Source organism: Pangasianodon hypophthalmus, chromosome 14 (assembly GCF_027358585.1).
Source record: "Pangasianodon hypophthalmus isolate fPanHyp1 chromosome 14, fPanHyp1.pri, whole genome shotgun sequence".
In the NCBI taxonomy this organism is placed as follows: domain Eukaryota; kingdom Metazoa; phylum Chordata; class Actinopteri; order Siluriformes; family Pangasiidae; genus Pangasianodon; species Pangasianodon hypophthalmus.
The window spans coordinates 15,097,113-15,123,892 of NC_069723.1; the positions used below are offsets into that span (position 1 = coordinate 15,097,113).

At 37.4% G+C, this 26,780-nt stretch overlaps 4 protein-coding genes across 4 annotated transcripts; 1 reads left to right on the forward strand and 3 right to left on the reverse strand.

The window, feature by feature from the left end:
* Positions 1 to 585: 585 nt before the first annotated feature.
* On the forward strand, positions 586 to 3,536 carry ndufc2 (NADH:ubiquinone oxidoreductase subunit C2). The gene is made up of 3 exons (XM_026934917.3): positions 586 to 831; positions 3,089 to 3,232; positions 3,355 to 3,536. The coding sequence occupies exons 1-3, from the start codon at positions 693 to 695 to the stop codon at positions 3,402 to 3,404; spliced, it is 333 nt and encodes a 110-aa protein (XP_026790718.1). The 5' UTR covers positions 586 to 692; the 3' UTR covers positions 3,405 to 3,536.
* Positions 3,537 to 4,728: 1,192 nt separating this feature from the next.
* thrsp (thyroid hormone responsive) lies at positions 4,729 to 5,398 on the reverse strand. Its single transcript, XM_026934607.3, has one exon. It carries the CDS (start codon positions 5,307 to 5,309, stop codon positions 4,878 to 4,880), a length of 432 nt encoding a protein of 143 aa, XP_026790408.1. The 5' UTR covers positions 5,310 to 5,398; the 3' UTR covers positions 4,729 to 4,877.
* A 3,129-nt stretch (positions 5,399 to 8,527) lies between these two features.
* Positions 8,528 to 14,927, reverse strand: guca1c (guanylate cyclase activator 1C). Its single transcript, XM_026934606.3, has 4 exons — positions 11,865 to 14,927; positions 11,300 to 11,449; positions 10,458 to 10,545; positions 8,528 to 10,188 (listed from the first exon to the last, which is right to left on the reverse strand). Exons 1-4 carry the CDS (start codon positions 12,057 to 12,059, stop codon positions 10,031 to 10,033), a joined length of 591 nt encoding a protein of 196 aa, XP_026790407.1. The 5' UTR covers positions 12,060 to 14,927; the 3' UTR covers positions 8,528 to 10,030.
* Positions 14,928 to 15,080: 153 nt separating this feature from the next.
* On the reverse strand, positions 15,081 to 26,059 carry LOC113539335 (uncharacterized). Its single transcript, XM_026935040.3, has 8 exons — positions 25,699 to 26,059; positions 24,966 to 25,046; positions 23,342 to 23,416; positions 22,653 to 22,788; positions 21,386 to 21,534; positions 20,975 to 21,045; positions 20,150 to 20,325; positions 15,081 to 16,936 (listed from the first exon to the last, which is right to left on the reverse strand). Exons 1-8 carry the CDS (start codon positions 25,765 to 25,767, stop codon positions 16,926 to 16,928), a joined length of 768 nt encoding a protein of 255 aa, XP_026790841.2. The 5' UTR covers positions 25,768 to 26,059; the 3' UTR covers positions 15,081 to 16,925.
* Positions 26,060 to 26,780: the final 721 nt, after the last annotated feature.

Sequence of the window (26,780 nt, forward strand, 5' to 3'; positions counted from 1 at the left end):
GTTGGTTAGCATTATAAAATCACTGATACCTCCGATATTAGGAAAGAAATTTAATATGATATTGTCATAACTCCCACAATTACAATACAATACATAATTATAATAACGTTGTGTGAAGTTGACATGGTATAAATAAATATCATGTTCATATCCATAGCCCACTGTTTGTACATGCAAACCTGACCCTAACTGTTACACCACATTTTTTCCCCCATTGTGTATACAATTGTAAATGGAAAAATGGCCAGGGACTCCTCTTATTTATAACTGTAGCTACATCCAAGTTAACATTTTTTGTACTTGTTTTTAAAATAATTAAGCTTTGGATTAAATTGTAAATAACTCTAAATAATATCTACCAACATGAACAACTTGGATAAAAGCTGCACATGATCTTCACCATTGTAAGGTCATTTAAAAGAAAATACCAACATGGCTCTATGGAAGAGCAATCTAAAAAGAATAACTAATCTTAAATTAAGTGCTAGATTACAAATGGATCATCAGACACTATAGAACACAGATTATTTTACAAGGAGCCGGAACCTTTGACAGAGCGCCGTGTTTTCCCGGACGGACTGCATATGTTGCGCCACCTCCTAAACATTGCCCTTGGTTTGCTGTGAGAGGTGATGTGCTAGCGGGCTAACGCTGTGCACCATTTTGAGGGACCCGTGTGTTAATCCTCGGAAATGGGGCTTCTCCCCGATGAGGCGAAAGTTCTCCCTCCACCGGGAATCATAAACAGAAACTCGCTGTGGCTCGGGTTTACCGGCTGGGTCACAGCGATGCTTCATAACTCGCTAAACCGGAGACCTGCGATCAGAGCGGGTGAGTGTGCTGCAGGCTAGCATGCTAACGTTAGCCATGCTAATAACTAAAGCCATTTACTCTAATGTCTTTCAGATACATGCTGGATATCTGAAATACTCTAGGTGCTCTGAGGTCAGGGATGTCTTCCATGTATGCTTCTGTTACAGTACACAGTTTAGTGCAAAAGTTTGCACCCCCCTTGATCACTATGTGGCGTAAAATATACCCCAACACAGTTACATGTTCATTTTATGCTGTTTTCTTATAGAGAACCCAATATAGTCCAGTTATTTCTATTAATCTATTCTATTATCTGTCAGTTAGCCTGTGTGTCTGTCTTGTTAGGTTAATACAGTGTCCTCCAGACTTACTGACACCCTTCATGAAAGTCAGCAGAAGCTAATCTCATAATAATAATAATAATAATAATAATAATAAAAATGCAATCAATAAGTGATTTTTAGCTCAATCTACAGAGACATTTTACAATAATATTTTTTATTCAAAAAGTTTATTGCATTTTTTCGTACAAAACACTGTTTTCTTCATTATCAGCACGCTTGAATTGAATATTTGGTCACGCCTGCACTGGAGAGAATAAAAGCCCTGAGTGTCTTCCTTTAAGCTCTAACAAGGTTGGAGTTTGTGGTCCACTCCACCGAGCAGAACATTTTACACTCCTTTATATTCTTAGGTTTGTGCATGTGGACTAGGGCTGCACAATAGTGAAGAAAACCAATTTAAATTATAATTTATATATTATATTTATTATATTATATATTATTATATGTATTTTTAAAAACTGAAAATAATATAACCAGCATACGTTTCATGTTCTTTTGAGGAAAAGAAAGCATTTTCTGCTATATGCGTCACCCTAAATCTTTGACTTTTAGTAACGTTTTGAAGTATTAACATCATTCAGTTATTGCAAGCCCTTGCGATATGCATATCATGATATTTACATTTGCGATATTTCGATAATTTTAATATATTTTGAAGCCCTAATGTGGACTTCTCTCTTCTCTTCTCTCTTCAGACCACAATTCAATTCAGTTGTATTTGTATAGTGCTTTTAACAATGGACATTGTCACAAAGTAGCTTTACAGAAATATATACATTCAGGATATAAATTTTAAATGTATAAATTTATTCCTAATGAGCAAGCCAGAGGCGACAGCGGCAAGGAAAAACTCCCTGATATGACATGAGGAAGAAACCTTGAGAGGAAGCAGACTCAGAAGGGAACCCATCCTCATCTGGGTGACACCAGAGTGCAATTTATAAACAATTCCCTTCTATAACTGTGTACTACAAATTGTGTAACCACATGAGGTCTATTTGTTGAAGTTATCAGCTGTTCACTGATGGAGACTTGAGTGCAAAACTGTACCACAGATTTTCTGTTTGTGTTGATTTGGAAGTGTATTTGGCACATCATCTTGGTGAAAGCTCTATGGCCAAACCCTAACCTCCTGGCAGAGGCAACCAGGTTTTGTACTGTAACATAATAACACATAGAAGAACTCACGATGCCATCACATTTCACAAGAGTCCTTGAACCACTAGCTACAAAAACAGCAGTCTCAAAGCATCATTGATCCATCTCCTTTTTCATCATTCAGCCACAAGAACATTAGTGAGGTCAGGTGCGCAGTCAGCGTTTCAATTTATCCCAAAGGTGTTCAGTGGGGTTGAGGTCAGGGTTCTGTGCAGGCCATTTGAGTTCTTCCACACCAACCTTGACAAACCATGTCTTCATGGAGCTGGCTTTGTGCAGAGGGGCATTGTCATGCTGGAACAGGTTTGGGCTTCTTAGTTCCAGTGAAGAAAAATCTTAATCCTACAGCATACAAAGACATTCTGTATACTTGTGAGCTTCAAACTTTGTGGAAACAGTTTGGGGAAGAACCACATATTGGTGTGATGGTCAGATGTCCACATACTTTTGGCAGTGTAGTGTATATAATCAGCTGTGCTGTACAGGTGTTATGATTATGTCCATTTGGAACTGCCATAAAATAGTTCAGGGGGTTCAAACCCAAAATCCACCCCCTAGCCACAAGTCTGGGCTTTGTTACAGTGAGGTTAGATACTCTGAGTTTTGCTATAGGAAAATACATGTTATAACATTTTCCTGTCCTTCATTTGCTTCAGTCTGGCCTGTTACTTATTATTGGGAACATTGTGCAGTGTTTCAGTGAGAGGCCTACATTGGACGTTGCAGTTCTTGCATCTAAAATGCTGGTGTTTGTATACTGTGTGTGTTTGCAGGTGTTCACCGACAAGCATTGTTCATAACTGTTGGCTGGTTCATCGGCTACCATTTAACAAAGATTGAAAATTACAAATATGCCAAGCTGGACAGAGAGATGAAAGAATACATCCGACTGCACCCTGTAGATTTTCCAGAGATGGGTAAGAGAACAATTTGACATATTTAAAATTAAACATGTATCCGCTGGAATGTCCACTCTGTTAAGATTTCAGTGATGATTGCATGTGAGTGATACTAATGAAGATGAAAACTGTTTTTCCAGAAAAGAAGACATTTGCAGAGATCACAGAGTCGTTTAACCCTATCCGCTGAGTGAAGCTGCTTTTCACAGATGAGAAGAACATTTCTGGAAGCCTTCTTCTGTCTACCATGTTATTAAAGTGTATAAAACATGATTTATTGACTATTTTGTTTCTAATATTTGATTAAACAATTTAAAACGCACATTGCATATTTATGGTTTTCTTTTATGTTTGTTGAGGATCTATAGATAAAGGGCTCAAAACACTCACAAATTCAGAAACCATATCCGGAAAAGTGTGAATATTCTGTTGTCCAAGTAAAACTGATGAAACATAAGTTGTAAATCTGTTGTCTTTAGACATTACAGAATCTCTCCAATGTTTCCTTTTCATGATACACTTAATGACCTTTAACATTTAGCAAGAAAACTAAGTTTTAAAAAGCAATCTGGCAATCATTTTGGAATTAATTTTCTTGAGGAGACGGCAAGAACTAGGTATAAATAAAGATTATCATTGCAAATGCTTATATATGCTAACTTTCCTGAATGGATATCAAATTCTGTAATAAATGTGATCATCAGGTGTGCAAAAGGTTTATTTTCTAATGAAATTCTGAGTTACCTTTTTTTTTTTTTTTTTTTTTTTTTTTTTTTAAAAGTTTAGACTTCTTTCACTGACATGTTGGTGTATGTGCACTTTGGCTTTCAGTTAGGTTTCCTACATTACCCACAATGCCATTAGTGGTGCTAGAGGGATTTAGCTCTCACTTCATCTCTACCTAAAGAGAGCGATGCAGTGCTTTAGTCTATCCAGCTCTCTCACGTCCTCATTAGTGCACTTTGCTCAAACAGATCAGCTTCCAAAACTTCAACTAGCAACAACTAACAATCCGAGTCTCAGCCGTAACTCTGTAACTGTGTCGTATAGCTCCACTGCATTCTCAAACTTTGAGTCCAAGGTTTGCTATCTCCAATATTTCTGTGCTGTAATATGATGTCAGGTGTTGCTGGAAAATGGTGAGTGAGAAAAGAAGCTCTTTTGTCTTTTAGAAGCTAACAGCAAAATCTGACTGTTATTCCTTCATTTTCCAGTAGACCTCTGCTGATAATTTTTTTTTTTATTAGTACAGTTAATGATGGGTTTCAGGTGGATTGAAAAGAATACTGAAGATAAATAGAAAATGCTGTTGTGAATGCTCACTATTACTTTGCACTGTGGTTTTTCATCCACATCAACCCACATTATAAGTTTCAGAAAGATACTTTATAATGGCTGAAACTGGGGACTTGCACCTTGAACATTTTATTGTAGGCTGAGTGTAGTTTTACAAACGAACTGTGTCACATCAACATTTTTCCTGTGCTGTGAACAGAATGAAGAAGTGACTGCAGTGATGACAACAATTTTATTGCACTCAATACTGCTCTCTAAACAGATGCTCAGGAAAAGATGTAGTGAAATTTTCACTTGGGTATTACAAATTATGTCGTAAGTTACACTTTTGATAATGTTGCTGAAAGATAGTCAGAAGGCTGAACTGTTACAGTTTAATGATCTGATTTCCAATGCCCACAATGTCCAGGTATTTATCTGTAAGGTTCTGTGATTTCTTTGTGAGGGTACCCATGACTGAGTACAGGCCACTCAGATGGAAGTAGAAGAATGCCTCTGGGTCGGCCTCCAGCAGCGGCTCCAGGCTTTTATACAGAGCCGTGTGAGTCTTCGTGTTACCATCATCATAGGGGACCAGTCCGCTCTCCACCGTGTTCCTGATCACCTTCAGCATGTGATAGTACTCGTACAGGTCCTTGTTGTTCTCTACAGCCTCGCAGTCCTCATTGTGTTCGGACGGGACGTCTCTCAGGAGGCTGGGCAGCAGGATGGTCTGTTCCATGTCATTGACTGTAGTGCTGTAGCGCTTCAATGCAAGCAGCAAGGAGCTTTTGTTCAGTCTGGTCTCTTCACAATGCATGGTTGATCTGGAAAATTCAGGCAGCTCCTGTGATGTTGGAAAGGCAGTGTTGAGGCAGAAGGGGCCTGAGCTCGGTGATCGTGCATCAGGACTTAGTGTTCTTAAATAGTATGTGCTGTTGGGGGGGTTCGGGGGGGGCAGGGGGGCAGGTACATAGCAATGTTGTGTAAATCTGATTAGACTGGAACATTTAGGGTTGTCCTAGGATGTAGCAACAAGCTTCCATTATTTGATTTTTTTTCCAGGTTTACTTTTTCATTTCAAGGACATTAGGTTGGTTAACGCTATCAAGGCCATGAAAGCCTTTTGTAGGCCATTGACCGTAAAGTAATGCTCAACATCAGACCACGCTCTGCAGCAAATCCTGTACAGAATTCAGCCTCAGCTGAAATGTTTACCTTTTTATAGTATAGCACAATATTCACCTGGACTGAGTTTGCATTCTATACAAGTTTTCTAGAGGTGAATGATACATTTAAGTTCAACAACAAAAGAAGGTTTCTTGCTGTAAATACAGAATCAGGTGTTTGATAACAACATGAGCTGAAGTAGTTCATATTACATAACACATTTACACCCTTACAGCCTAGGAAGGGATACTGTGGCTTTCTATTTACACATAATAATAGTAATTTTATTCAAATCTCAAACCATGAATCAGGCTAGCCAATGTGCCTGTGGACTTTAACGTTACGTTATAGATGACAGACTGACATATTGACGCAAGAAAGGCACCAAAACCGTATTGGGAAAAGTGTGAATATTCTGTTGTCCAAGTAAAACTGATGAAACATAAGTTGTAAATCTGTTGTCTTTAGACATTACAGAACCTCCCCAATGTTTCCTTTTCATGATACACTTAATGACCTTTAACATTTAGCAAGAAAACTAAGTTTTAAAAAGCAATCTGGAAATCATTTTGGAATTAATTTTCTTGAGGAGAGGGCAAGAACTAGGTATAAATAAAGATTATCATTGCAAATGCTTATATATGCTAACTTTCCTGAATGCATATCAAATTCTGTAATAAATGTGATCATCAGGTGTGCAAAAGATTTATTTTCTAATGAAATTCTGAGTTAACTTTTTTTTTATTTTGACTTCTTTCACTGACATGTTCTATACAAGTTTTCTAGAGGTGAATGATACATTTAAGTTCAACGACAAAAGAAGGTTTCTTGCTGTAAATACAGAATCAGGTGTTTGATAACAACATGAACTGTAGTGTAGTTCATATTACATAAAACATTTACACCCTTACAGCCTAGGAAGGGATACTGTGGAGAAGTAGTTCATATTACATAACACATTTACACCCTTACAGCCTAGGAAGGGATACTGTGGCTTTCTATTTACACATAATAATAGTAATTTTATTCAAATCTCAAACCATGAATCAGGCTAGCCAATGTGCCTGTGGACTTCAATGTTACGTTATAGATGACAGACTGACATATTGACGCAAGAAAGGCACCAGGTGATGGTAAGACTAATACAGAATAAGACAAGGATATAAAAGAGACCTTTAACTGTACAGGCAACCACGATACTGAAGTAGATGCACTAAATTGTACATGAGTATCAAAAGTATTAGTAGTATGAATATTCTGTTGTCAAAGTAAGTGAGGACACTAAGGTTCTAAATCTGTTGTCCTTAGACATTCCCTTAATGTCTGCACTAACACATTTCATGTCTTTCCTTTTATGATACAGTTAATGAATTACATTTATCAAGTAAACTTGAAAAGTCTTAAAAAGCATTCAGGAAAAAAAGTTTTGAAAATGTCTGACGTGTATTTTGTTGGCACAGCACATAACACTGCTGCCTCACAGCTCCTGGGTCTCAGGTTACTGTCTATGTGGAGTTTTGCTGTTCTCCCCGTGTCTGCAAAGTTCTCCCACCTCCCAAAATGCCATAGGATAGGCACTGGATCTGTTGTGATGCTGAAGATGAATAAATAAATAAATGAATGCTATATTTTTCTTAATTTTAGTAACCTATTTTAAAGCAATGACTGAACTTTTATAAAGGCTCTATGAATAGGCACAAATTAAGTTATGAAGGCACTTAGAAGTATTTAAGCAAAGCAAATACTATACATTTGCCTTGTGTGGCCTAGCATCATCCAGGCTGATTGATTAATCTGCACCTTTACAGTGTTGTTAGTCTCTCACTTTCAGACAAGGCTGTAATTGTCTTATGAAGTTAAGTTTAAAGTCTGCACACCAATGAAGTTGCCAAAGTCTCAGAGAAAGGCCATGTCTGAAACACTTGCTTTATAGTATAACTTCCTAAACACTCTTTTCTCAAGTCCACTTACTGTACAGATGCACTTTATAGGTACACAAAAACTGGATGTAGTCCTATTGCTATACACAATTCTGTGATTTGAGTTTTAGCATTTTACTGCACATGTGAGTTTAATGATAGAATGTGTGAGGATCAGATTTGGCAGCACTTTGCAGCTCAATACTGGCTAGACTGACAGATTTCACTCTGTCCTGCAATCATTGCTGGCATTACTAACATGGATGTCCTAATAAAAATATTTGCTTTTTGGTCTTCTGAAATATTACTGTTTGATTTACAGAATTGCCAGTATCTAAACTGGCACCCATGTGAAATATCAGCTAATGACAAAAGGTTAGCTCATGCAAAATGTGTGGCAATTCTGTTTCAAAGACCTTAGTGAGTACACGTGGTGAGTGAACACAAAGTGGTTCTCTTCTTGACATACAGGGCTTACCAAAGGATGTACAAGTGATTAGCTTATGCTCCATGTCGTGATCATTATGAGTAGAGAGCCTTTTTTTTTTTAGATTATTTTCATTTGAAAAGAGACAGGTTACATGAAAATATAATTCTAAAAGCAGTTATAAAACTGGTTATGCATGGGTCAGACTTATCTTAATTCTTCTTATGTAAGGTAGATTAGCAGGAAATACATGGTATGTTGTCACAACCTGCTAATTCAAATTATAATCCAATTCAGCAACATATTTCCTCTTGAGTTCATGGTAAGCATGATGCTTTTAGACACTCATAGATTGTTTTAAGTGTCAAAGGTATTTGTATTCACTGATTTTTTTTCTAGTACAGATAATAATACGCATATCATTATAGTGATGCACGACATAATATATGTAGTGATTTGCATACATAAAACAGTAGGATGTTTAAGATCACAAACTACTCCTGTACGCTTTGTGATGAACTGAAGAAGGCAAAAAGCTGGTCACAAGTTCGTTAATAAAATGAAATTGGGTTTTGCAAATTCACTTTAATTAAGGCAACAATCAGAGACATTACATAGCATTCAAAAATAAAATCTGCAATTAGTCAGCCAGCACATTCTCATAACGTTATTCAAAACCTCACTAGCCCACATAAAGTAAACATCAAGCACATATTCACATAGTAATCAGAGAGGTTGTGGTCAAGTCTATTCTACGGTAATAAGAAAAAAAACACTGAGGAGAAATGCTGCAGGAAAATTTGAACCGGCTTAGCAGGGTAAAGCTGTTTGGATGTCCAAAGATTTCTGCTGGTTTCAGCACAATTCAGTTGGACTGTTCCAAATTAGGAGTCTAACCAGTTGCAGTCCTTTAACTGTTACTCCTTGAAAACAATTTGATTTGTAGATACAAATAGAGACATGTCTTACATTGGTCAAATCATTGAAATTTTAGTATCCTTATGGGGTTTTTGGCCTGTGTCTCTAGGGCATCCTTAACAATTCTATGTAAAACCCTACAGCAGGATGTTTTCCTTCCAGAGAAACCATTTGGAAAGCTAAGACCCCTTTTTTTGAGTGCATTTGTCCCATTTTGCCCTACTTTTTCCACTATGTGCATATGAGTAACGTATAAACACAGTAGACCATAATACAAATCCCAGACTCCCATTTCCTATTTCGCTTTAAACCATATAAAGGCCTAATCTAATAGTGTTAATAGTGTCTATTAGTCTAATAGTGTTGCTGCTGTACTAGAAGCCTAGTGATTTATGCTGAGAGTGGTGGTAGCTCAGTGGTTAAGACATTAAAGCCTTCTGATTAGAAGGTCATGAGCTGCCACTGCTGGGCCCTTGAGCAAGGCCCTTAACCCTCAACTGCTCAGTTGTATACATGAGATAAATGTAAGTTGCTCTGGATAAGGGTGTCTGCCAAATGCTGTAAATGTAGTGACACTGTACAATAACTGTACTGTGGGTTAGTGTAAGTTAAATGATTGCAAGATACTATTTGTTACATGTAATAGCCTATAATACAAAAGACACCACAATTAGGAAGTTCAGAAACTAAGCAATATCTCTACCTATCTCATAACTAATAATCAGGGTGAATTGAATGGATGACTGCTTACTCTGTAATCCTTATCAGGTCTAGCGTGAATTTAATGTATCACACTGTTACGCAGCTTCCTCACATAAAATCTACATGGAGTCACTCTGCCAAATGGCAGGTTATCAACAACACCTTCCCTGATGAGAACTCACAGTCTCAAGTGGCATAATCCCTGTCCAGCCCTCTCCAATCCCTCTCCATCATTTCAATTGGTGAACTGATTTGAACTGAAGAGCTGTTTTTCAGGACACACAGACAAGCATAAGCATCATAGAAACCACATTTCCCTCCCCCTGTTAACTACATTCATATTTATTCATTTGTAACAAATTGACTTTTTAAGGTTGCGCATTGTGAAGGGAATAAGGCTTGTGTCTATGCCTTGGCACTGCATACACTGGCTTTAACCAACTTCTTCTGTCCATTGACTATAATTTCCAACACATGAGTCAGGTCCATCATCTTGGCGAGCATCTCCATGATGTCAGGTTGCTCCTTAGCACCAGTGATGAACTCTTCTAAAGTCAGCTCACCTAAAACAGAAGGCATAGAAGGCCATAGGAGATTTGTGTTTTTCCATTTCTAGCATACTAAAGTCAGCACATAATGATCTTGGTATTTAGGTAATACCAAGGTCTTGGTAATTAGTTGACTCAGGTGTATTAACACGTTGTCTAGTGTAAGGCATAATCTGGATTAATAGTGCACTTTCAAAACAAAATGTCATCTTTGGTAAGCTTAATCAGTGTCTGAGAAATTTTTAAGTCTCTTATACTATATAACATTTTGATCTGGGTCATACCTTCATTATTAAGATCAATCCTTTCATAAATGAGTGTCACAATCTCCTCTGGAGGGTCATCATAGATCCTGGTGATATCCTGAATAGCCTGTGTAAAAATGATATAAAGTCAATTTTGGCTCTGAAATTTCACATTGCTACCCATCTCTACCCATCCTCGCCACACTGAACTCCTTTCTTTTGCTCTCGTGTTCTAATATAATCAATGTTTAACAAAAGCCATGGAGGAAACCTTGAACTTTTATACAAAATACTCATCCTGAACCTGAACAGTTTGGGAATCTAAAAAATGTATTCAAACAGTTGGGCATGCAAAGTTTTAAACCTCATGATCGAATATAATCTAGAGATATTAAGGGTTCTTTAGTTGTCCCTTTGGAGGAACTCTATAATCAGTGTTTCCCTAACCCCTTTATTAAGCAAAGCCCTTAAGTATCCAGAGAACCCTTGATGAATCCTTTTTCTAAGAGTGTGGAATAACCTATTAATCATGAAAAAAGAAATGTTAACTGCAGGTAATTGGTCAGCATGTAGAAGAGTAGCTGAACATGACATTACAGAGATGAAGTGAGTTGGATTTAGGTAAGGATTAAGTTTTGTGGGTCCAAAGATTAAGAGCACTTTGAGACAGAGGATCAGACTTTTCAACCCTCTCCAGTAATCTCTGCCACAGAAGTCTATTTCAGTGAGAGAATTCTTCCTACAACCCAAAATTTCAGTTTTCAGTGTTTCTCAATGGAAGCATCATTAATCCCAGTGAAGTTCAGAAGAGCGCATGCGTTGATTTTAAGTATCTGTTCTCATACTGAATACCAAGGCACGTGTAAACTGATAGTGAATACCTTGAATATGGTCTCCATCTCATCTTTGTCAATTTTTCCATTTCCATCTTGATCAAAAAGTTTAAAGTACCACTTCAGTTTCTGGTTGATCTCTCCTTTCAGTAGCAAACTTACGGCTGCTATATATTCTACAAAATCAATATACCCATCCTAAAAAGAAAAGAGATGTTTAAGTTTATTTTACTGGGGGAAAATCTGTTGAAGAAAAATGTGAAAATGTCTGTGAAAAGTAATGTTTCATGTGTTGGATGTCATCAATTATAGAAATGTCACTGCCATTGTTTTGTGATGGTCACCATCAAATACAGGTATTTGCAGTAACAATGCTTTTAGTAGTCTGGATTAACATTAAGATAGACGTGTACGTAAAGCACCAATTTGTAACATATACATTACAGCACAGTGAAATTCTTTTCTTTACATACCCCAGCTTGTTAGGGATCTGGGGTCAGTTATGAAGTATTGATGATGTATTATAGGTGATGGATTAACAGTTACAAGCAAAGTATTTATACTACAATTCTCCACCATTCACTTTGGTTGGATGCAGTTTGGATTCTCTTACCCCATCCATGTCAAAAGTGTAGAAGACCTGGTCAACATAGCTGCTGGCCTCCTCAGTCATACCCTGCATCTCTAGCATGTTCTTTAGCTCAAACAGGGTGATGAGCCCAGACGGAGACTCCCTCATGAACTTATTGTACCAGTAGTGCATGTCCTCAGCCAGGATTTCATCCATGTTGGATCCATGAGCGCCCATAACTCCAAAAGGGAAATTATTTTACTTTGGTGTGGATAATAGCGCTGTATGTGGTCCAGAAGCAAAAAATATCAAATAGTCTACTGACTATTGGAGTCAACGTTGCTGGTGATGCTGGTGATTCTTGGCTGAACTTGGGAAATGCCAGACCTGAGCAAGTATTATCTAAATCCCTTAAGCCTTTTGGCAACTAAAAGGAGAGATAACTCCTTAACAAGATAACTGTTGAACTCTCCTACGAACAAAAGGACATGGAGTTCTTACATAAGTCAGCTCTTCAAATAACGCAGCACTATAATAAATTCACCAGCCAAGCCGGATTAAGGCATTCAATGAAATTAACCTCTCAGTTTTCACTAAGAGATCAGGAATCAGCCAATGAGCTTCCACTTATTCATGCTCTTCCTCTATAAGTCCTGCCCATTGCATTTGGAGTCGCCAAAAAGATTTCCCTGTATGACTGTTGTGGTTTGGGGAAACACTAAAGAGATAGCAATAATGTGTCTCTCACAAGGAGTTACTACAGTTCACTTTTGTAAAATGGTAAATTATATTAATATATATATTAAAATAAATACATTAATCCAGCAACCGCTTTGTCCTGGTCAATATTGTGGTGGCTATCCCAGGAACACTGGGTGTGAGGCTGGAATACACCCTGGATAGGACGCCATTCTATTGCAAGACACACACACGCACACACACACACGCACACACACTTTAGTGTAGCCAGTCAACCCACCAGCATGTTTTTGTGGAGGTTTTTGTGATTTGTTGAATCAGGTGCAGTAGACCAGTGAAAATAACTAAATATGCAGGGTACATGTACTCCAGACTGGGCACAAATGGCCAAGTGAAGAGGTTTCAATTAATCAAACTGCCAAAGATCAGTGCTCCCATTTTAGTAAATCTGGTTTTAGATAATTAACAGCCTCCACACCAGATTAAATGAATTTATAGAATGTGCAGCAAAACTGCTCCTAAATGCACCAGGATTATTCTGATTAACAAACCTTAGTAAAGATTTATTTTGATATGAATGTGTATATTTGGAATTTAAAGCTAATGAAATTAGATACAATTATTTTTTACAGAAATTCTAGTACATTTCTTTTGTTTTAGAAACACAGTGTCAATGAAGATTTCTGTAAATACCTATTTTACATAACTAATATTTCTGTAGTGTGTGAATAACGGATCAACTGGTGGCCCATGCAGGGGGTATTCCTGCTTCACACCCAGTGTTTCTGGGATAAGCACCAGATCCACCATGACTCTGACCAGGATAAAATGGACATGACTAAGAATGTCTAAGTCAAAACAAGACATGTAAATCATTTAAACACTTGAATAACTTAAATGCCATGTCAATGCTGCTTTGCTGGCCCAATGAAAAGCAATCTCCAACACCTGTACACCTGTTCATTCACGCAATTATCCAATCAGTCATGTGGCAGTAGCACAATACATAAAATCATGTACATACAGGTCAATAGCTTCAGTTAATGTTTACATTAAACATGAGAATGGGGAAAAGTCTGATCCCAGTGACTCCCAGAAACTGCTGATCTCCTGGGATTTTCTCACTCAGAAGTCTCTAGAGTCTACACAGAATGGTGCAGTGAGCATCAGTTAAATTCTCATCAGTGACTTGTTGATGAGAGAGAGAGAGAGCAGAGGAGATTGGTTGCACTGGTTCAAGCTGATAGGAGGGCTACATTAACTCAAATAACCACTCTTTACAACTCTGGTGAGCAGAAAGCATCTCAGAATGCACAACACAGCATACCCTGAGGCAAATGGAAGACCACATCAGGCCTGTCAGCCAGATATAGAAATCTGAGGCTACAATGGGAACAGTTTCGCCTAAACTGGACAGTTGAAAATTAGAAAAAGGCCACACAACATTTTTCCAATCTTGAACTGTCCAGTTAATTGCTGCAATGAGAATGGGTACAGGTGTTCTTATTAATGCAGCTAATGAGTCTATTTCCACACACTTTGGAAGTTGTATACCTAACTAAGTTTTTTTTTTAAAATATAATAAAGTGATATTTATTTTGAAATTGCAAGTGAACCATAAAGCTGCCCAGTATTTGCTAATTTCTTTGCAATAATGTATTAGTAATAGAAAGAAAGTTTACTAATGACTTTATTTCACATTTTAATCCAACCAGTTCAAAAGCAGAAACAGTAGAGTAGGCCTCTAGTGTTTATTAGGTCTTGATGTATAAGAATAGAGACAACACACAGTTGTGTATCCATTAGCTCGCACAGTGGAAACTTACAATGCGAGTCACTGGTGAGGCAATAAAGTTCACCAGCAGAGGGGTTGATTAATAACTGACTTTGACCCAGACTCTGAACAGCCTTTCTCAGAAGGATTTGGTCATGTTGACACAGCATGTGAAGGAAATTAACAATTAACCTGCTAAAGGCTATTAAAACATTGATGTTTTTCCAGAATAAACAGATTTTAACAAGGCTATGTATGCCATCATGGCATACATATATAGTGCAAAATCACTGGTACACTGATTTTTTTAACAGTGGGAGGGTATGTTTTTATATTATGGAGGTCCTATCCAAGTTTGAGCTTGTCAAAAATTGCAGGATTTATTAAAAGGTTTCCTTTTAATCATTGAGATTAATGTTGGGGTTAGATTTAGGTGTAGCCATAGCATTAATAATAATGTCACTGGAAAGTCCTCACAAGGATATTAAGACAAGCGTGTGTGTGTGTGAGAAAGAGAGACTGAGACAATCATAAGTATTAAATACCAGTGAAAAATAAAAAACAGCCTTTCTTTTATCCCCTTTTTGCAAAACAGTATTTAGTATTTAACTCAGTGTTTTAAAACAAAGGACAGCCAATAAACAAAATGATGCCAAATATAAAAATAATAAAAATTAAACTCAAAATATAACAAACAAATATAGCAAATCCATCTGATATCCTTGTTCACATGCTCCAACTGTAGTCACTGCCGTTTGATGAAAGTAACAGCTGGAGTTCAGTGGTGATCTTGTTAAGAGCTTTATTAGAAACTAGATGTACTCTGCCTTGTGCAGGACAAAACACACTAGCATAGACAGAAAAAAACTCAAATATTCAGTGCAGGGACTTTCCAGGAGCATGGTTAGGAAACGCTGCACCAGGTTCATGAAGATTCAGCAGATCAGCCAAAAATGAACCGTGTACAGTTTTCCCCTTATAACAAGAAAGTATTCAGTTAGCCAGGACATGTTTGGCATCAGAGGTTTGCTTCTTTAGAGCTGCAATGAAGCCATAAATACCATAACTGCTAATAAAAACACTTTCAACCTGCATGCCTGAATCATCACACACTTACATAAAAGACTTACTTAATTAAAAGTAATACCATTTGTACGTAATGGAACAATAATCTGTAGGTTTAAAATTGGAATTACTATCTCAATCACTTCTAATAAGCTCACTTCTGATATATTCAAACTTTAAACACTGTGAGCCTGATGCTTGTGCCTAACTATGTGACAGAGATTCTGGAAAAAAAGACTAATTACTAACTACCATTACAGGACTACACTATTTATAGCTCCAGGGTAAAAAGTAAGCAAACTTGTTTGCCACCAACATGTTTCGGCTGACTGACTGACTGGAGTTAACGTGATTTGCCAGGATGACAGTTTACTGACACATTGACAAATGACTTCTGACTCTCTCTACAACTTGAGACCTCATCTCATAAAAATAAAATGATATTGCTACAAAGCAGACTGTTGCACAAACACCAAGTCTGATTTTGTTCGCACTGTATGAGAGACATTGCATTATGGAATTTTAATTGGCAATTCAAAAGCAATTGCTAATTCAGAATTTCTGCTTAGTTTTTCTGCAGCAGATCCCAGGATATCCAGTTCAAAAGAGCTCTATATTGAGAGCTGTATCATTTTTGGGGGAGGAAAATGCACTGTGATACTTTTATCAACCCACGTTGCATCTGCAGCTACTTTCACAGCTCACTTGGATTAACAGAAGCTATTATCTTTGGGGGGAATTAAAAAGTCATAAGCTTTATGCTTGTAAAATATCTACTTATATTTAATTTGTTCATATATACAAATTCATTAAAAAAAATGACTAATTGCCATTTGCTCACAATATTACAAAATCATAAAAAAAATCATGAAGTAAAATTTATCAGAGTCCAAACACACTGACCAAATTATTATAATATATAATAAATAATTAAAACGACCACAGGGACAGCTTGAAATGGTGGAAGTGTTGAGACTGACATGGTGTCATATAAAGCAACAGCACCACCTTGTGACTCTTATAAAGACACTTGGATAAAATAAAGATATGAAAACCTCACTGTACATATAAAAATATATAAAGTTAAGTAATATTTAGTATTCAAACAAATATCATTATAATACTTACAGCAATATTTTCTACTAAGGATACAACTCTAAGAGTCTCAATAAGGCTTGTTAAAACATTCTTATGGAACAGAACAGGAAGGAAATGTTAGTTGGTCTAGAGTTCCACTCCCAATAGATAAACACACAATGTGTCTGATAAGAGCTCCTGTCCTTATTAAAGGTGCACAGACGCCTGAAGTGTGTAAAGACTAGGAGCAGGAAAATGACTAAAAGTTGGAATAAGCTTCCTACTGAACCTGAACCTGTTTGAGAAATATGTTCTCATTTACTATTAAGTGTTGTGGTCAATAACATAATAAAATATCTTAATACAGTGGTTCCAGTGTAAGGACAGGCACAGAATTTCATGACCATACCGGAGCGAGTATTGTGGTCATCATATACAGGAGTTTGTAGAAATTTGCACATCAGGACTGTGGTTGTAGTACAGCTCATTTAACTTCCAACTGTAAAGAGAAATAAAAAATAAAAAAAATTGGCCCAATCCCCAAGGTTATACAGACTGTGCATGGTCACAGTTATGACATTATGCATGATGATAAATTTCAAACAATTGTTTTTAATCTAATCGCCTTTTCAATGCTCTTTATAGTAATATCTTATAAGCAATGTAAGTGTAGTAATGCACACACAGCCACTGACATTAAATAAAATTTGACTGCCTTTCGACTGCGAAGCTAGACCGTGAGTAACTTTTCCAGTTACTTTCCCATTTTTTTCCAGTTACATTAAAATTATGTAAAATCTGTAAAAAGGGTAAACGTACCATCAAGACCTGCTGAAATATGTATCTACATAAAGGCAATAAGGACTGCAACTCTGTGTTTTTTTCTCATTACAGTAGACCACAGAGCAAAAACACAGACATGTCGAAGTCAAACACTGATAGGCCAATCGCCAATGTAAAGCGAAAATGTAAGGAGGAGATAACGGGACAGAATTGTGGAAGCACATCTCGGCATGCTGATTTTAAACCAGACGACAGATTTCAGTCCGAAGGTTTGTGTAAAATGTGTAGAGCAGAAGTGGCCTTTCTTTTACAAACAACTGTTATACTCAGCTCTGTTGTTTTCTGTTGCTGCATATCAAATGGCATGCACTACATGTTATTTTGGGTGTATATATATGCCCTACCCTAGGTAGAAAGCATGAAGCACATGTCAAATACTGTTTTACACTGAAAATGTTCAATCAGTGTAAATGCAATGTATGTTTGGTGGAGTGTATGTGTGTGTGTATGCCTGTCTAGTAAACAATAAACAATGTACTACATCAGTTAATAATTTCCTATTCTGTACTAATGTATTAAATCTAGCTAGAGTAGCTAAGTTACAACTCCACTAAATAATATTGTGTTATATTGCAAAACCTTGTAACAAATACTTCATAGATCAAAGCTGGAGGATAATGAAGACCAAGGATAATGATTAAAAAATTTATGGTGCAGCCTTTATCATTATTATTATATTACGTAACTCACTGAGAGGAAGTGTTGACAAAAATACATACTGCTTGAGAGACTATATATACACTGATGGAAATATATGTTTGAGGAATTTATTCATTAATCATGATCAGGTCAAATAAATCTGAATAAAGTAATTGTGACAGACCTAATACAGACTTCATCCTCTCAGCATTTAGAATTTATTGGACACTATCCTTAGTCTTTATGAGGTCTTCCATTCAACTGTGAAAACTTTATAGAGCATTAACTTCATGGGTGTTACTTTGTTTTGGAAATTGCCGAATGACAGGATGACGGGTCAAAAAAAAAAAAAAAAAAAAAACCTCACTGGGCATGATGTGAACAAAAGCCTTTTCTCTGTATCTCAAGCAAATAAGAACACTTCAATTTCAACCAGCCATTGTCTAAAACGCCTACATCACCTACATTGTATTGTACTGGGAGGTTTTTTAAAAAAAAGGGATATAAAAAGTCTACACCACCCTGCTAACACTCCAGATTTTTCTGATAAAAAAACTTAAACCAAGATAAATCATATCAAATCTTTTTCCACCTTTAAATTGTCATAACAATAAAAAAAAAATCAAGTGAAAAACAAATAGAAATGTTTTAGGGGGGGAAAAAAATACAATAGCCTGGTTGCTCAAGTGTGTACATCCTTTCATAATGTAACTGTGCTTAGAATTAACCAATCCCATTCAAAGGCATGTTCAAAAGTAATTATCATAGACCTGCCATCAGTGAAGTGATTCTGATTAACCCCAAATAAAGATCAGTTGTTTCTGTAGGTTTCTTCTTGGTTTGATCTGACTGCTGAATCCATGCTCCACAAAGCACTTACAAATCATGTACAGAATACATGAAAGGTATTGATCAGGTGAGGGGTACAATTAATTTCCAAAACATTAGATGTACCATAAAACACCTTGAAGGCCATCATCAACAAGTGGAGAAAATGAGGTATCACAGTGACAAGAACAGGACTTCCATCCAAAACTGATGAAAGGACTAGAAGAAAACTTATCAGGGTGGCTGCCAAGAGACCTACGGCAACATAAAGGAGCTGCAGGTATAACTGGCAAGTACTGGTCACTCCCTGGATGTGACAACAATCTCTCGTATTCTTCATGTGTGGGCTATTGGGTAGGGTGGCTAGATGGAAGGGCTTTCTCATTTAAAAAAAAAAAAAAAAAAACAGCCAAGCCTGCATACATCACCTCAAAAATGTGTTGCAAAATGTGTTATGGTCTGATGAGACCGTGGTAAAACGTTTTAGCTATAATTCTAAAAGATATTAGAATTTCACCCAAAGAACACCACACCCATTGTGAAGCATGGTGGTGGCAGCATTATATTGTGGGGCTCTTCAGCTGGGACTGGGGCTCAGTTAGACAGAGAGAATCTTGGCCTCTGTTAGACAGCTGAAGGTGAAGAAATTTCACCTTCCAGCACAACAACCCAAAGCACAAATCCAAGTCAACAAAGGAATGGCTTCAGAAGAAGAAGATCAAAGTTTTGGAATGGCCCAATCAGAACCCAGATCAAAATCATATCAAATACAATCATATCAAATCATATCGCAATTTCATCTGGAGCAAAAAGTGGAATCAATCTGCCAAATCAAGATGTAAGACATAAGATCATGTCTCAAAACAACTGAGTGCAGTATTACGAATGAAATGTATTATTTATTTATTAGTGATTTTAGAAATAATAAATCACTAATGATTTATTAGTGAAGGGGTGTGCGCACTCGTGCAACCAGGGTAACAAGTTTTTTTTCTTTTTTTTAGCCCTAAATCATTTCTATTTGCTTTTCCACGTGAATTTTGTTGGTTATTGTATCACAATAAAGGTGGAAAAAGTTCTGACATAATTTATCTTGGTGTCTTTTTTTTTATATCACAAAAACCTGCAATTTTAACAGGGGTGTGTAGACTTTTCATATCTACTGTATAACAGGATATGTGAAGCATATTGCACAGGAAACATTTTATTTGAGACACCTCCCTCGCTGTTAATAGGGCTAAACTGGTATTCATAGAAAACTCTTCTATCAGTGTTTGCTGCCATTATGTATTATTTTATATATAGTAAACAGACTACACTTTCAAAAAGTGGTGGAGACAAAACTGGGCATATCCAAAAGTGGTAGGGACATATCCACAGCTTAAGTTCTGTCTATGGTTACCTTCCATGGTGAGTGAAGACGGCTCGATGTAAAGTGGGTCCCCAGTGTCCTGGTCAAATAGCTCTTGCAGAAGCACATGATACACCATCTCTTTGCTCAGAGTGTATAGTATTAACTGCTTGTGCTCTTCAGGCATCATAAATTTCAGCTCATACTCAACACTAGACTTGCTGTTTCTGAAAAAGGCAAAGATTTATATTGCATTTTCACAAAACCAATTTAAGGTATGTATTAAAGTGTAGAACAAATTCCTCTGTAGAATTTGTCTAGGAATTTAGCAACTTTATGTAAACACTGAGTTATTTCCTCTGTCTGTCTTCTACAAATTCCTATGTTCAAATGTAAACACGCTTTTGCACACACACCCTCTAGCTACACTTTGAGTTTTGCACAATAAAACAGAGGAGGCATCAAAGACAGATGTGCCAGTAGATGCCAACTTAGTGAAATGGTTGAGGAAAAAAGAAAAAAAAAAAAATATTCCATATTTCTTTTGTGACTGTTATTCAAAATATTGTTAAAGCAGTTCTGTCATGATAAGAGAGTTGTCTTGTGGAAAAGCTGTTCTGAGGAAATGTCATCATTCTCTGTTGGTTTATTATTCTTGTGGATCAGGATGAAGATACGATCATGCTGGAAGTCAGCACTTCTAACAGAACTGAAATGCTTTTATACAGCATTTATACACAACACCCAGTGCTACAATAATTGCTCATTTAACCACACCATTGCTGTGAAGTGCTGCATCTGAACCCATGAATCACTCCAGTGACCTACCATTTTAAGCCAGACCATTGCTATGTGGCTGAAAGAACAAGACGTTACCTCAGTGGGTTTACTGTAGCATTTACGAAGTATCGACCCAGGGCATGTGAGGATGTGTAGATGTGAGTCAACTTTAAAGGAACAGAAAGAAAAAGTAAAAGAAAACTTTTAGCTACTCGAACAATGACATGACATGAAATGGAAATGCCCCAAATTTCTTAATGCTTAGCTTTGATAGCAACTCTCAACAACATTCTTTTGAACAAATCCAGCTAAATAAATCTGTGAGGAGTTATTTTTTTCATTTAGAATATTTCGAAATAAGATTGTTTGGTTGCATTTTCCGTATTATTAAATATGGTGTGTATAAACTAGAGGAAATGATGAAACAAGCTAGTCAGCCTTTTTTTATGCAACACTGCTGAAGACAAAGCAAACCCTAAGTTGGGCAACACATTACTATTAACTCACATTTTGCTGAAGAATGAGAAGAGGATCCGTGGGTTGTGACTGTGCATCTAAAGCTAAATTCTTGTTGAGAAGTGTAAAATTCCCATGAAAGAAGCGTGGCACCACAAATTCTGCAACATTGTACTTGTCATCCACGTCCTCCTGATAAACTGTGAAACCAAGACGGACGTATGGTCAGAAGTCATAAGAGAAAAATTTGTCTGCACTTAGATGTATGTGGTTACAAAATAATTAATGATGTACTATATGCATGGCATTCTGGGAAAACCTATTGGATGTTGCTGTGGCTGAATTCTGGCAAATAGCCTTTTTTTCTTCCTATACCATATTTTCACACACCAACTTTAAGACACCATAAATATATTCCACAAGCCTGAAATGCTTTTTATGACATTATTTGTAAGGTTACCTAGGCTGTCTACCTGCAAAGATCATGCTGTATAAGGAAGTTTGGGCGTAACCAGATTTTACAATGCTCTTCACTTGTGGTTGCAAAAGCAAAAGAGAAAAATATTTCAGGAAATCCTGTGTAGTTTATCTGGTATAGTATATACAAGTCCAAATTTGACTGTGTGAAGGGTTTTCTCAGGCCACCACACATGTACAGTATAGTGGCTTACACTAAATAAGATCCAGGAACATACTATGAATTAGACAAATTAACCCCCACAAACGTGGACGTTTCATCAGTAATAATTAAAAATGCTTGGAATAAACTGTAGAGGCAGACTCAACCAGCCTGAAAGGAACAGACTCAGTACCATATAACAAGTGGATAGATACTCTGAGGTTTATACAGTACACGTACCAAATTTAGCTATAAAGTCTCAATTCTGCGCTCTTATAACTCTTGTAGTGCTTTCCATAACCCTGTCATAAATACTAAATTGTGGACATTTATGAAGGTAATGGAAGATTTATGAAGTGAATGATGCACTTTGGTTTGGATCTTGACAAACGGGTGTAATTCTGCAGCCACTTCTAATCAACTATAAGCACCTTAACAGCACTAGGTCCACGTAAACCAGAAGGTGAAAAATTTCCTCTCCCTGAAATAAGCAGCCATAATACACAACACTGTGCCTCTTGACACTTTTGTTCCTATATGTGTTATAATGAAACTAGAAGTGTGTGTGTTGTGTATTATGGCATTTCCGTTATTGTGTGCATGAATAAGTATATCTTTTTTTAATAATGCTAACAAGGCATTTAACTGACTAATAGTACAATTAGTGATAGAAACTCTATGCGTTGTGTAGCAGTGTACCTGAGCAGAAATAAATAGAGAGAAGGATGGTAAGAATGATTAAAAGGAAGCTGATAAGAATAAGCATCCACATTTTGAGATTCCAACAGACTGGTTCATTCAGCTCCTTTTTCAATCTGCCGAGTTTCCCCACGGGCTGCAAATAAATCAAAGGAAAGGATATAAACACATTACACTCACACAAGACTAAATACTTCATAAAATGGGAGATTACATAATACTCTCCAGTATTTTTATTATGTCATTTCATTGATTATACTGATGCAGAAATCAAGCATGGCCACAGGATTTCCTTTTCTATGCATCATGCAAATAATGCAAGTCCCTGAAGAAATGATCGTCCATGTACCCATATTAAAAAAAAACATGTGTCAGTGTTTTAATAAACACTATCCTAGCTATATTTTTTTTTTTAAATAAATACTACTAAACACACTTATAGCACTTATAATGCATTAGGGCATTACAGATTTGGATTCAGGATTTTTTAAATATATATTTCAGCTCCCAAAATACCTGAACCAAGTAATCAGTGCTTTACAGCCCATAATGACCATGGTTCCTGTGTGTATTAAGCTGGAACAGATCAGAAACATAGACTAGCTAAGGTATCCTAAAGTCCATGGTTGTATACAAGTACACAATGTACTGCGAGGAAAAAAAGTGCATTTGTAAATACTTTTCTATACCTTATTAAGACTTTGCCCCGACGGGTCATCTGGGATATCTGCTACAGTACAGTGTTCTCCATTGCTCCCAGCAGCCTAAGTATGCAAAACACTGCATTACATACATTCAGTAAGATTAATCTAATTACATTCTGAATGCCAAGCCATAGAAAATATGTTGTAATTATGTGAAAAATATATGACTGATGTAAAACTGAGAAGATATTTATTCTGGCAGATGGCCTTATGCCTTATGCAGTACTTGGTAATTCCATTCAGGATGAAATTCCACATTGTTTGGTGCCACACAGGGTCAGGTATCTGTTTTCACTTACACAAAGACTCCAGTTGAAAGCAGTTTGACCTGCTTTGCTTCTAGTGAGAATTGGGTGTTGCCATGGCAAAGACACCAGAGGCTATGAATGGAATAGTGAAATATTTCGTGATGTGGACACTGATAAGTACTATGATTTGTGCACAGGGTTATGTGAATGAAGTAGGGTTGTAATGGTATACTCTGGTGACTGTGATGCAGCTACACTCATTAGCCATTTTATTAGGTAAACGTACTATAACTTACTTATTTACTTTATGGGTATATATTACTGTATCTTCCTACATACAATGATGCGAGTTTGTCAACCCAGCATTTTACACACACACAAACCATCACCCAAACAATACACTATATGGTCAAAAGCATGTGGACACCTGACCATCACACCCACAAGTGGACCTTCCCTAAACTGTTGCCACGAAGTTCAAAACACACAACTGTCTAGAATGTCTTTGTATGCTGTAGCATTAAGATTTCCCTTCACTGGAACTAAAGGCCCCAAGCCTGTTCCAGCATGACAATGCATCTGTGCTCAAAGCAAGGTCCATAGCCAGACATAGTTGGACAAGGTTGATGTGGAAGATCTAGAGTGGCCTGCCACATTCCAAAATCTAATGAAAAGCCTTCCTGGAGTATAGGAGGCTGTTATAGCTGCAAGGGGATGGGATCATAGTTATGGAATGGGATGTTCAACAAGCACATATGGGTGTGATGGTCAGGTGTCCACATACCATTGGTCACACAGTGTATCTGATCAGCAGTGGTAATGTGGTGGTCCCTACCACTGATCGACATGGCAGACTGTATCGACATCAGATACACTTATTTACTTACTTAATTAACATACTTTGTGGGTATATATTACTGTATGTTCCTACGCACAATGATGCGAGTTTGTCAACCCAGCATCTTACACACACACACACACACACACACACAAACCACCACCCAAACAATACACTATATGGTCAAAAGCATGTGGACACCTGACCATCACACCCACAAGTGGACCTTCCCTAAACTGCTAATAAATTGTGAATAACAACAGTCAGTAACTGTATATTTGTACTACCTATATGGTAGGTGTACCTGATAAAACAGCAGAGGAATAAAGTATTTCTACCTTGTACAAGCTACAAACTACAATCAATATTGAAGGCTTCTTCACATGCCTGTTTAAATATTCTTGCAATTTCCCTAACCTAATTTTTTGCATTAGTTTTGCAGTTGGTTCTTAGACGTCGTCTTAGACACTTTTTAGATATACCAAAATTGAGACACAGTCATTTTTTCTTCACATTGTCTCACCTGTGCATCTGAGAGTAATCGACTGGCTTCAGTGGCACTGGGCGTGTTGTGGTTTGAGCAGCTTCCATTTCCTGGGTGCACCTGTAATTATTTCAACAAAAAAGCAAAAAACAGACATGAAAGCAGGATCTTTGGTTTCCTGAATTAAAAAAGTGTAGCTTAACATGGAAGACAGGGATATCTTTGCATATACACTGTCCATATTTGTGTAAACAGTGGGAGTGGCAGGAGCCTTACCTGTGCGCCATTAGAACTTAGAACAGGTTAAACTTGTTAGATAATAACATATACTAAAATTGTGTAAAAATGTAATGAAATAAAATAATTGTGTGAATGGGAGTTAAAAAAAAGTTTTAATACATTTTAGAACTGCATATTATGCTTAGAAAGAAAAAAATTCTAACTTCTTAAACCAAAAAATAAATAAATAAATTTTAAAAAAAAACAATCTCAGGTCTGTGAAAGTTCACCTCAGCTCCAGGCTAAAGACAGGTTTGCACTTGCTCACACACACACACACACACACACACACTGTATCTGTTCTCTCTGTTTAGCATTTCACAAATAATGTTCCTGTTAGAAATGTTTGACGACTTAATTAATAGTGTCACAGCGCATAGTTTCAGACGTTACTCCACGCGTCATATGACGCACAGACTTCAGTCTCACAATCTCAAGTTCTGTCTTCACAACTTAACGAAAACCACACAAACAGGAACCTTTTAAAACTCACCTCAACTCCTGGGTCGACTTCGTCGTTATTGTTGACGGATGGTTTTAATTCGTCTAATTCAATGTCCATGTTTCCAAACTGCTCATATCTCAGTCACGTCGTGCTCACCCGGAAATCAGCGCTCTCAGTGTCGAGGTTCGGCTCGCGTCTTACCGATTCACTTGCTTGGATATGACAGGTTAGCACTGAACATGAGCTCAGCCTGATTCTTTCTCAGGTTAAGAAGCTGTAGTCAGTATGTGAGCCTACTTCTGCCTGCTCTTACAGCAAACCGGAAAAGGCGCGTGTGAGAGTGTCTGGACTGCAGTGAGTAGCCTGAGTGAGCTTAGACGGTGTGGTTTGCTTTCATGTCTTTCTTATAGCACACATTAGAGGGAAAAAAAAAAAAAAAAAAAAAACTGACTCTCCTCCCACTACAGCTACCAGCTCTGTGGGACTTCAGTTTCTATGTGAGTAACAACAATAGTAGTAGTAGTAGTAATAAGAATAAGAATAATAATAGGCTCAGTGGTTAGTACCTTTGCCTCGCACCTCTGATGTTGAGGGTTCGAGTCCCGACTCCTCCCTGTGTACACGGTGTACACTGTGTACATGTTCTGTCCATGCTTCAGGGGTTTCCTTCAGGGGTGTCCTCCCCGGTCCAAAGACATACACTGAAAGCTGTTGGCATTTCCAAATTTGTCCATAATGTGTGTGTGATTGTGCCATGCGACGGGTTGGGACCCCGTCCAGGGTGTCCCCCCACCTTGTGCCCCAAGTCCCCTGGGATATGCTCCAGGCTCCCCTGTGACCCTGTGTAGGATAAGCGGTACAGAAAATGGATGGATGGATAACAATAATAGATTTGGTGGCATGGTGGTTCAGCAGGTAGTGTTGCTGCCTCACAGTTCCAGGGTCCCTGGTTTGATCCTGAGCTTGGGTTACTGTCTGTGTGGAGTTTCAAATGTTCTCCCCAAGTCTGTGTGGGTTTCCTCCTGCCTCCCAAAAACATGCTGGCAGGTGGACTGTCTATCCTAAATTGCCCATAGTGCCCTGTGATGGACTAGCATCCCCTCCAAGGTCCTGTCTTACACCCAGTGCTC

Excerpts from the sequence above, each read along its gene's own strand:
- ndufc2 (XM_026934917.3), top strand. The coding sequence starts at position 693 with ATGGGGCTTCTCCCCGATGAGGCGAAAGTTCTCCCTCCACCGGGAATC. Across the intron at positions 832-3,088 it reads GAGACCTGCGATCAGAGCGG|GTGTTCACCGACAAGCATTG; the intron begins GTGAGTGTGCTG and ends GTGTGTTTGCAG. Across the intron at positions 3,233-3,354 it reads TGTAGATTTTCCAGAGATGG|AAAAGAAGACATTTGCAGAG; the intron begins GTAAGAGAACAA and ends CTGTTTTTCCAG.
- thrsp (XM_026934607.3), bottom strand. The coding sequence starts at position 5,309 with ATGCATTGTGAAGAGACCAGACTGAACAAAAGCTCCTTGCTGCTTGCA.
- guca1c (XM_026934606.3), bottom strand. The coding sequence starts at position 12,059 with ATGGGCGCTCATGGATCCAACATGGATGAAATCCTGGCTGAGGACATG. Across the intron at positions 11,450-11,864 it reads ACACTTTTGACATGGATGGG|GATGGGTATATTGATTTTGT; the intron begins GTAAGAGAATCC and ends TTTTCTTTTTAG. Across the intron at positions 10,546-11,299 it reads AGATGGAGACCATATTCAAG|GCTATTCAGGATATCACCAG; the intron begins GTATTCACTATC and ends ATTTTTACACAG.
- LOC113539335 (XM_026935040.3), bottom strand. The coding sequence starts at position 25,767 with ATGGACATTGAATTAGACGAATTAAAACCATCCGTCAACAATAACGAC. Across the intron at positions 23,417-24,965 it reads GATTACTCTCAGATGCACAG|GCTGCTGGGAGCAATGGAGA; the intron begins GTGAGACAATGT and ends TTGCATACTTAG. Across the intron at positions 21,046-21,385 it reads TTCTCATTCTTCAGCAAAAT|TTGACTCACATCTACACATC; the intron begins GTGAGTTAATAG and ends GTTCCTTTAAAG.